Genomic DNA, 11,968 nt, shown 5'->3' on the forward strand with positions numbered 1-11,968 from the left:
ATTTCACAGCCTTTGCACTTATTTTCTTTTTATTTTCATTGAATAACACACTTTCAAGGAAGCTGGTAGTGTTTTTTCTAATTTTATATAGAAAAAAATGTAAAAAAGCTATATATATATATGTATATATATACATGTATGTACATTATTTACAATAAAGATCTGGGCATGCTGTCAAATAAAATCATTTCACTTATATATAGTAATGTACAATGTATATGTGTATTTGTTTTGTTTATTTTTTTGTTTGTTTTTTTTTTTTTTTTTTGTTGTTTTTTTTAGGGAAGGGGGTACTTAATTTTTGAATTTGCTACCAACTCCTTGATGTTCACTATATATTTTTTCCTTTGCGCTTTATATATTCCTGTATTTTCCACATATCGAATAATAAATAACGCGCACAATTTCACTTTCGCATAACTAGTCGCGACACTGCATTGGCTCAATAAACACACATTTCTAATTTAGCACACTTTCAAAACGGCAAGTAATTATTTTGAATTTTTTAAAATGTAGAAATGTTAAATAATTTATAGACATTATAATGAAACATATTTACATCAAATGTCATTCTTGTTGACTGACAGGTAATGATGATACCATATAGGGGCCGCGCCATGAGAAAACAAACATAACGCGTCTGCGACCAGCATGGATCTAGACCAGACTGCGCTTAGGCGCAGTCTGATCTAGATCCATGCTGGTCCGAAATACACTATGTTAGGTTTCTCATGATGCGGCTTATACATTACACAGATGCTGTTGTAAATAGAGAAGTTAAGCAGTAAATTTATAGAGTTTTATATTTATATTTATTTTATTTAATATTTTGTTAATGAATTACAAGCCCTCTTGATGTTCAGAGATTTAATTTATTTACACACTGATTTTGAGCACTATTTCCCAAATCGCTCCGGAAATTTTTCAACGTGGTACGGCTTATAGCACTCAACACAAAGATTCACTCCGCATCCTTCACAACCATACTGTGTTTCGCGTCGCTTTCCATTTTTTGAACACATCTTACAGGTTCGCCTTTTTCCCAAATTAGCCGGCCAGCATATCCTGCCTTGTAGCTGAATATTTTCCTTGAGCACGTCGCGTTTCCTTTTCTGCATAAAGTCCCCAATTAGCTGCTTCGCGAGTTTCTTTCGAAAATCCAGTTGTGTCGGTGGCTTAGGTTTTCCTGTTCTTGTCTTCTGTTGGTGATTTGGTGATTCCTTCATCAGAATATAGGCTCCAACTATGGCAAGATCAACTAAAAACCAGAAAAGAAATTTCCACCACTTGGCTGACTTGCGCGCTAGACTGTACATTGCCCGTAGCTGATCCGCATGGTCAACACCGTTCATGTACTTTGTGTAATTTCGTACGGACTCCGGGCAAGAAACATCTTTCTGACTTCCGTCTTTCTGCCTTCGTTGAACTGTTGTCCTCGGCGTTGTTGGATCGAAGTTTGTAGATAAAATGAATACGGTCTTCTTGTCCCTCCAAGCTGTCGCAACCATGTTTCCTTTCTGCATCGTGATAGATGTCCCTTGTTCCTTCAGCTTCTGCTGTTTTATTTCGTCCGGAATTCCTCGTCTGTTGGATCTAAATGTTCCACACGCGTAAGTTCCTTGCTGTTGTAATTCCTCGAATAGTCCTACCGTAGTGAAATACTTGTCACAATACACATGATGTCCGCGATTCAAAATTGGTGTTACTAAATCCATCACAACTCGTTCCCCTAAACCCTTGTCTCCGTCACGGTTCTCCTTACCTAAATACACTTGAATGTCATTCACATATCCATTGTGAGGGTCCGCCCTTACCCACACTTTGATCCCACGTTTAGTCGGCTTCATTGGCACATATTGTTTGAATCCTAAGCGACCGGTATATCCAATCATAGCCTCATCAACTGTCGTTTCACGGTGCGGTTTATAATTGGCCATCAAATTTACACGCACGGCTTCAAGAATCGGTCGAACATGTGAAAGTTTGTCATGGCCTGGTTGTCCGCGTGCCGGATTGCATGATGTGTCAGCTACGTGGAAGTACTTACTGATTTTATCATACCGATCGCGTGTCATTCTCTCTTTTATTCCACATGGACTAAACATAGGATCACTACTCCAGTACATATCCAAATTTGGTGCTGCAATAATCCCCATCACAATCTGAAATCCAAAATAGGCTCTTATTTCACTAAATGTAACGTTCCTCCATTTATCATCAGGTTTCTCCAGCTGCTTTTTTGTTGCATATTTGTTGGTCTCATCCACGATTTGTTGAATCATCTGGGGTGTGAATAATAAATTTAAAAAATCAATTTCAGTTTTATTTACATCCATAATCACGGAAGGTCCCGGATTTCCACTGAAAACGTTAACATTTATCGGTCTAAAATTTGCACTCCATTCTTGTACCCCACCCACTTCCTCGTCACGTCGGTTCACATTCTGTCGCTGAATTAAGTCAACTAAAGGCACATCGTCGTCAGAATCATCGTCACTAGACATAGAAATATCTGAATCATTCACGGTTTCATTAAATCCCATCATATATTCCATTTCTGTGTCGTCTATATCCGAAAAATCATTGTCATGAAAGCTCGCCATGTTTACAATTTTTGTTTTTCTTTCGTTTTGAAACTCCCGCATTTTCATAAGAATAAAACAGATTATACTTGTCCAATCAAAATATTTTTAACATCATTGCGAAGCTAAAGCTTTTATCTGATTGGCTAAATATTTGGGAAAGCCCTTTGTGTTTATAATTTTAAACCAATCAAACGTTTTTTAACAAGGGGTTGATCACGCATTAATACGGGACCCGACTTACGCTATATCGTTATCATCACGCATTAATAAGGGATCCGACTTGGAGCGCTTATCTCATATCACGGATTTTCAAGGGATTAGGCCTGAATGAGTTAAAATCCGAGTCATTAGTTCAATGCCGCCCGATGATTTTTAATTACTCGCGGTTCGCACCTACCGAAAACAATGCGAATTTTAACGGATTTGCATCAATTTGTGGCCATTAAAATTTTCTGTACGTAAGCAATTATCGGTATTAATTACAGGGTACACTGTCACCACCATAGCGATGTACAATCTCGGCACGCTTATATGCAAATTGACACGTCTGACAAAGACAGAAGCCATTTTCGAGCGTACTTATAATGAAAGCGGGTTTAAAATGCCAAATTATATAAACCAACATGTTTGGTTCTTTCATTTGGTTTATATTTATTTTTCATGATCTTATATTTTTCCCGAATATTCGAATAGTGAAATAGTATTCGAATATTCGTGTAATGAACGAATATTCAAATATTCTTTGCCATCCCTAATAATAAGTGTAGAATAACGAAAGAAAAATGGTCGGCAACAAATTTATTTATTCAGGTATTTGCAAAAATAATTTGATTATCAATTTTTCATATATTTTATTCATAGATTATTTGATAAATTTCAACAATTATGCATAAAGTATGCGATAGAAATATTGCCAAGAGATGTTTGTAAAACACGGATGCCCAATACCCTATGATAGCCTGTCTGGGAAATGGATAATAAAGTACTAACAAAACAATTGCAAGTAATTTCGCTGATGTAGATTCAAACGCCATTCAGTAGAAACCTGTCTTCACTGGCGTGGTTACTGTGACATTGACCCTGCTGATCTCACAAAAAAACAATGACCTCACAAAAAACCAAACAAACAATGAAGTTCTCCAGCTATAAAGCGCAAACTATTCTCAGTGACAGTCATTGTGACCTTGACCTACTTATCCTAAAAGCAATAAGAGCAATCTACTCACCGCAGAAAATCAGCCAAAAAAGAGCTGATGGAGAACAGCAACGCCCGACTATTCAACAGCCTTGTCAACTAAATTAATATAAAAGTTGAAAAAGGGAAACGTACAATTTTGTAAAAATGCAATAGAGACTTATGTAACCTGTAGAATGCATGTCAGCTCATCAAAATAGGAAAGTGTGAGGTTACAATCCATTCTCATAAGTAGATACCATTTTCATTGATGGGTACTGAGCTACCAGCTTAAATACATAAGAATACAAAAAATTCTAAGTCGAAAAAGTGGCACAATTTTGTAAAAATGCAAAGCAGAGTTATGAACCCTATCCATTGAATGTCAGATCATCACAGTGAACAAGTGTGTGAAGTTTCAATCCATTCCCATAAGTGGTACTGAGACACCAGCTTACATACAAAAACTTTACCAAGGCCTGCTATGTCGAAAAGGGGGCATAATTTTGTAATAATACAAAACAGAGTTATGAAAACTGTACACTAAATGTCAGATCATCACAGTGAACAAGTGTGTGAAGTTTCAATCCATTTCCATTAGAGTGTACTGAGATACCAGCTAACATATTAAAACGTAACACAAAACTGCTTAGTCGAAAAAGGGGCATTATTTTGTAAAAATACAACGTAGAGTTATAAAACCTGTGCAGTTAGTGAAAGGTTGTCACAGTGAACAAGTGTTTGAAGTTTCAATCCATTCCCATAAGTGAGTAATGAGAAACCAGCATACATACAAAATAATCAAAAATTACTAAGTCGAAAACGGAGCATGATTTTGTAAAAAAAATAGCAAAATAGAATGTAAGTCAGTTTATCACAGTGATTAAGTGTGTAAAGATTCAATCCATTCCCACAGGTGGTAACTGAGATACCAGCTTACATACAAAGACCTAACCAAACTTGGACTCGGACGCCAACGCGCAGGCGAGTCCAATAGCTCTACCTATTCTCTGAATAGTCGAGCTAAAGATGTGACTGCTGTAGGCCCAAACTTTATTCAGGTATTGAACTAAAATTGCTTTCCACATCGAGGTCACTGTGACCTTGACATTTGCCCTACTGACGCCAGAAACAATAGGTGTCATTTACTGACCACAAGCAAAACTCTTACGAAGATCGAGCACTTTAGGCCAAAATATTCTTTAGGTACCGAGTGGAAACCAAATGGTCTACTGACCTAAATGAGCAAAACTGTATAACACCTCTTCTTTGAAGTTTTGTGGAGGCATACAGATAAATCATTAATTCATGCAGTACCTAAGAAGATCCAAAGCATTTTTATTACAAAATATAAAAACATTTATACTAATACATGGGAGATGATGGCATATCTGATGTACCTGATATCTTAAGCTCGAGGTTTCTGCAACCTTGACCTTTGACTGCAAAAACAATTGCGGGATTTACTTGTCACAACAATCCACCTACCAAGTTAAAGTACACATGACAACTTATAGAAATGACAAATGAAACACTCAATGTGAAACTGATACCTCTATAAAGACAGATTTTTAAGACAGCACCACTCTTTAATCACTTTTTTGTTTTAATCCCTGTGAACTATTTTAATCCCTGGGGACGTATTATTAAAACAAAAAAGTGATTATAGAGTGGTGCTGTCTTAAGAATGAGGTTTAAAATCAATCCCATGTGCATGCAAATTCAGTCCAAGAGTTACCTAATTTGAGTGTCTAATGCCCTGGAAAACCCAAGTGAAAGGTAAGAAAGAGCACAAAACATTTTGCAATACATACTTTAACTTCACTAATGCTAAAACTTCATATAGTATTACTTAGAACTGACATTCACACATCCCACCTGGTTTGACTTTGCCCTTAACAGAACTCGACGACTGAAGCCAAAATATACAGTCTGTCTAAATACCATTGGGAATTGCATTGAATGACAGTGCTAAAGTGTTTACAAACAAAGTGAAATATGGCATTTCTGATATATCAATGGCACATAACCTTTTATTATACACCTATATAAATTCTGTAAAAATATCGGCCTGTATTTCACAATTAAATATGAACAGGCAGAAAAAAATTCCGTGTTGTACCTTCGTATTGTATGCTTCCGGACTACTTTTATTTATATGCATCACCTGACATATTAAACTTAACTTAGTTTCATTTTAATATCGAAAAACATTGAAGATTTCGTTCAATAACCAACAAAAAAAAGGGTAGAGGTATATAATAAAAGGGTCATTACAACAGTAGCTATATCTTGGATTTTGTATTCGGCTCTCGTGGATTTTGCAAGGTCGGATCACACTCGGCGCTTTCGCGCCTCGAGAGATCCGATCTAGCAAAAATCCACTCGAGCCGATTACAGCATCCCAGGCCGAGCTACTGTTATAATAACACTATTATATCTATTAGTCCAAACTAATCAAAACATAAACATCTTAAATGCACTCCTCTGTCTGCTAGTGACAATTAAATCATTCTAGTACCATACCAAATTTATACATGCCACAATTATATACCCAGTTCTCTTATAAGTGTCAATTACACTTCACAGAGAAGAATGGAACATATTTTAATATATAAATAGATGGGGGAATTCCAATAAATAGAGGTAGTACCTTAAATTTTAAATTATGAAAAGCACTTAAAAAAATTAGCTTTGGTTGTTTAAATTTAACATATAAGACATAATATAATACATAATTATTGATTTGATTATTATGAAGCATGTGTTTTAAGATTTTCTTTAATTTTTATTTAATTTCCATGTATCCCCTCTTGCAGATAGTCCTAATCACTAAGTTTTTAATTATACAGTTACTTCATTCTTCCTATTAACTGGTGTCATACAGGTGTACAGGTTAAACAGGGAAGGATTATTATTTGTCTCATTGATTGATCTCTAGTACTATATCTACATTACATCTATTAAAAGATTTAAATATGATCCCTGCTATGATTTGGTTGTCTGAAACAAACAAATATTTACATCAAATTCAACTTAATTACAAAGTTACAAGGAAAAACAATGTTACCAATAAAAAGAGACGAAAAGGTTACACCTATAAGAAACATTAGATCTAAAACTAAGATAATGCTTCAAAATGGCATATGCCTAATTCACATTTGACCCGGGCGCCGTGCGATAAATTTGTCTACGATTTTACTTGCGGATTTTTAGGAATTGTAGGTGGGTACAGGCTACGGCGTATGTGTTCACGTTATATACGAGCATCGTGACATGTTTTGTACAGGCTTTCGGGGTAAGGCCGGGAGAAATTCGTACGGACGCTGCGCGGAGATTATATGGAAATCGTGCAATTTCAGTACAGTTGCCGTGCAGTCTCCGCAAGCTTCCAACGGAAATCGTACCAATATATATAACCATCTGAAAAAAGTTTTGCCCATATCAAGCCTCTGCACGGCAATGGTGTGGCCTCTGTAGGGTTGCCGTGCGATGACTGCTTAATATCAATGCGATTTTACGGGTACTGCACGGGCAGCGAGCGGCTACCTTGCAGCAGCTGTGCGAGGGCCATGCGAAGACCTCATGATGTTACAATCTCCGTACGAGTTCTTTTGGGCGCCATGTCCATGGAATATCGTGCGTTGGCTGCAAGATCAGCGCGCGGCCTCCCAACGATGCCCGTGCTGGGATTGTGCAATGCCACCTGCGACATGTCTACGGGCGTTGGGCTTACGATGTTTTTAAATTTGTATAACTTTTCGCTAAACAAAGTTGTAGAGGTTACGGAGCCCGTGAATCCGTACGAAAATCGCACCGCCACCTCCTGCCTCCGGAATGGAGGATACGGGCAGTCTACGGACTCCGCAGACGCATCGCAGGCCCAATGTGAACTAGGCATTAATTCATTATCTGAAATTCTTGACAAAATATATCAAGAGTGGAAAAATGTCCAAGACATAGCAAATTACTTTGACCTTTGAAATTCTCTACTTTTTAAGTAGACCACTTGTCAATTTTCTCAACCAGTCAAGCATGACACGTAATCTCATCATGGGGAACATTCATGCCAAGTAATAGTAAAATCCTTTTGATGGATGACAGGGCTATGGACTGGACAGAGAAAACCCCTATTTACAATTGACCTTAAAGTGTGACCTTGACCTCTGAGCCTGGGGTTTGGTGCATGTCATATTATCTTATTCTGGGAACATTTGTGCAAATATTATTAAAATCCCATAATTGATGATAAGAGCTATGGATCGGACAGGAAATAAAACATATTGTGACCTTTGACCTCAGTGTGACCTTGACCTTTGAGCTAGGGTCTAGGTATTGTATGTGACAAGACTTCTCATTATAGGGAACAATTGTGCCAGGTAATATTAAAATCCCTTCATGGATGATGTGTTATGGACCGAACAGGAGAAAACCCATACTGACCTGATCTCCAAGAGTGACGTTGACCATTTAACAAGGGCCTAAGTGTTATGCAAAATAAATCATGTCTTTATGCGGAGTATTTGTGCCTAGTTATATTAAAATCCCTAGGATAACAGCGTTATTGACCCGACAGGAACAAAAAAGCCTACTGAATGTTGACCCCTAAGAGTGACCGTGACCTCTGACTTACGGTTTTTAGTGTTGCGCATGACATTTCATTTCCTTTTGGGGGAATATTTGGCTTCAGCGATATACAATTTCCTTGATTGATAACAGTTTTGAAAAACCCTACGTACATTTGACCTCAGAGACTGACCTTGACATTTGAGCTTGGGGTCGTGGTGTTGCATGTGACACAATGTCTCTTTATGGAAAACATATGTGCCAAGTAATACTATAATCCTTCAATGGACGGCAGAGTTCTGGGTCAGACATAAAACAGAACCTGTTAATCTCATGTTTACTTTTGGCATCAAAGTTTGACCTTGACCTTTTAGATAAGGGTCTGGATGTTGAGCATGGCACATGAAGAACATTTGTGCAAAAAAATACTGTAATTCCTAAATGAATGGCAGAGTTCTTAACAAACACGAAACAAATCTTGTTAGTGCCATGCTTACATTTGACTCCAAGTGTAACCTTGACCATTAAGCTAGAGGTTTTAAAGTTGTGCATGACTAATTGCCTTATTATAGGGAACATTTGTACCAAATAATATTAAAATCAAATCCTAGCTTGATTGTTGAGTTAGAGACCAGACAGGTAAATCTTGTTGACCTTTGACCTCCTAGGTGTGACCTTGATATTTGAGTTAGGGGAAAAGCGCAGTCAATGTGAAGTCCATGAAACTGGATTTCAACCAGTATGGATTTCAACTAGTATGGGAATAAGTTGTATCTTTTAAAGATAAACCTATTTAAAGAGGATTGTTTTTCTAAAACTAGAACGCTGAAGCCCAAAGAGCAACAAAGCCGAGCCGATTATTTGTTGGCACACCACCTGAATGACTATTTTAAGGTTTCATTTCAATATCTTGACCAAAACTAAAATTATTTAATGGAAACGTTCGTCCACAAAAAAATCTTTACTAGGTAGAGAAAAGTCAAAATACACCTAACTATCCATGTTTATAACACAGAAAAGTGGTGTTGGTTTTTCCGTACGGCCAGTAATAAAAAAGTTACAAAATAAGCTATTTATAGGGAAAACAAAGGAAGTAATTCTAAGCGGAAAAGCTCTAAACAGACTTTTGACCCCTAAATATGGCATCGACCTTTGAGATAGGAACATTGGGTTTGCGCATGACATTCTACTTAAGGTAAAAATCATGTAAAATATAAGATTCCTTTATGCATGTCAAAATGACAAGATTTGAAATGACCTTTGACCACCATGAGTGGCCTTGATCTTTGAGATAGAAACCTGAGGTTTGCGCATGACACTCGATCTCGTTTAGGGAAATATTCATGCCAGATATAAAGAAATTGCTTCATGCATGTCAAAGTTATTTTTCGGACAGGAGCATCCGGAGAGAGGTACACACACACTCGCCCCGCGCTAGGGGGCATGGGCAGTGTTGCATTTTCCATTACTGCTCATGAACAGACTCAATCAAACCGAGTCTGCAATTTTCACTGTTTGCCTTGTTCTCGGTGCTTCCGAGGGATCTATTTTTCAGATTATATTGTCTCTAACGAGGTAATGTAAGTTACAATTTGTAAGTAGCAACTGAGAATTCCAACTTGTGAGACTATATAAACAGAGGACGTACATCACATATGTGCATTAGAAGTATTTTATAAGAAAGGACATATATTGTAATTCGTCAAAAGCAAATCATGTTTTGACAGCTAATTATTTAATGCTTAGGGCTGTTTAAAAGTATATTGAAAATTTACCAATCTGAGAGACTGTTCTAAAGTATTCTATAATATTTGGCGTACTAACTGTTTTGCCATTTTAAAGATTTAAAAGCAAATATCCCTGATTGTATTTCTAAGATGATGCGCCACAAAGTAGTTAGTGTCTGCAAGTTCAAAAAGTTCGTTAAAAATGTTTCAGATAATTTACGTCTGGCATTATCATCATGCTGTTTAACAAAAGTACTGCACGTTTCGTACTCTTTGAAATAACGTAACGTAAAAGATGGCCTGTAACGGATAAATACATTTTTAGAATCAATTAAAGCTTCTCTCATTACACTACCAAGACGTTATCTCACCATTGAATTTCATATCATTTTTTTACCAACTGACAAAAAGTTGTAAAACCTTTTTGTTACGATATGATTCATTTCTCGCTTTTAAATCGAAGCACATACAGCATACATAGTATGTATGTTGTAGTTTCGTGTGTATATGTTTTCTAATTAAGAAATAGTTCATAGTTAAACACTAATTATACTCTATTGACGGTTATACGTCTGGCGTAATAATTTAACGAGGACGCATTTCCAACCATACTCATAAATTGTGGTTACCTCTTTGCACAACTAGCTCCTTAACTAAACGATATTTTAATTTCATCTTACAGGGTATTAGTATTCGAGTATTTAGTTCTTTAGATACGGACTTCAGTTAAATAATTTGAATGTATATATTTACATCATTTCTTTCTCTTTTCCTTGAATTTAAAGAGAAAGACCCTAAAATTTTGAGTGATAGTAATACATTAAATAAAGTCTAGAAATTGATTTCCAAGTCCTTGAAATAACCAAAAATGATTTCACAAATGTGAAGTTTATGATAGTTTTGTTAATACCAATAACAGAAGTTTTAATTTTTAGTTTAAAGTTGTGATCCACGAAGAATGACAACTCTTGCCTTGGTCTAGTACTTATAAGCAGAGATATCTATTAGTTTACTTCCCTTGCAATTACACAATTGAGTGGAAAATGAAAACTGTTTTAGATACAATATCATACTTTTCTTCAAAAACGAAAACATTAAGGATTTATTCATTTGTGTTTGATTTACCCCTCAAAACATGGTTCCTATGATTCTGTCAACTTACATATGGTAAAAAATTAACTTTTAACAAGCATATAATAAAATGAAGTACCAGTAAGTAAATAATTGTGCAGATAATACAGTTTTGCTTGTATCAAAATGTCACAATAGAAGCATTTTTGTACTACAGAACACCTGATAGGATTAGTAAAGGTGCAATTTTATTGATCTCTATTTCCTATGCTTAGAATTTAATATAAACGTAAGTATTGTTAGACCATTTAAAATCTACGAAAGAACTTTCAGTGAAATAATAGTGACGTAGACTAGAAGTATAGCGTATGTCCTTTTACTGTGAAACACGTGACATATTGAGAAGCTACATTTTGTATAATAAGCTCTGGATAAGCTCTTCTATTTTGGGTTAATTTTTATGACTTATTATTGTTGCTAAACAGCTTTTTCATATTAATTTGAGAGTTTTTAGATCATTTTATTAGAAATTCAAGAGGCGCATTTGAAATAAGTCTTATACTTTTATGGGCTATCCTGCATATACATCTTCCTCAGTATATCTTTTTTCTTTCTTTCCAAGTCTGACTAAAGTGGGCTAAGCTTTATGTAAGCATAGGTACCTGTGCGATTCATAAAATGGTTATTGCAGACAGCAATAAGTTATGTACATGTACTAGTAAATGTGCTCAAGTAATACTGTGATGTATTTTTTATTGTGATATTGTATGTGATATGTTTGAGATATTGTAATAGAATATGATGTATATATGTAAATAAATCTGTAAATAAATTTATCTACCTAT

At 35.9% G+C, this 11,968-nt stretch overlaps 1 protein-coding gene across 1 annotated transcript; it reads right to left on the minus strand.

Moving 5' to 3' along the window:
* Positions 1 to 272: 272 nt before the first annotated feature.
* Positions 273 to 2,637, minus strand: LOC128551859 (piggyBac transposable element-derived protein 4-like). Its single transcript, XM_053532785.1, has one exon. The coding sequence runs from the start codon at positions 2,601 to 2,603 to the stop codon at positions 897 to 899; it is 1,707 nt and encodes a 568-aa protein (XP_053388760.1). The 5' UTR covers positions 2,604 to 2,637; the 3' UTR covers positions 273 to 896.
* Between the last annotated feature and the right edge of the window lie 9,331 nt (positions 2,638 to 11,968).

This window comes from Mercenaria mercenaria, unplaced genomic scaffold, assembly GCF_021730395.1.
Source record: "Mercenaria mercenaria strain notata unplaced genomic scaffold, MADL_Memer_1 contig_1774, whole genome shotgun sequence".
NCBI classification, from domain to species: Eukaryota; Metazoa; Mollusca; class Bivalvia; order Venerida; family Veneridae; genus Mercenaria; species Mercenaria mercenaria.

Bases quoted from the DNA above. Each gene is read 5' to 3' on its own strand.
- LOC128551859 (XM_053532785.1), bottom strand. From the start codon at position 2,603: ATGGCGAGCTTTCATGACAATGATTTTTCGGATATAGACGACACAGAA.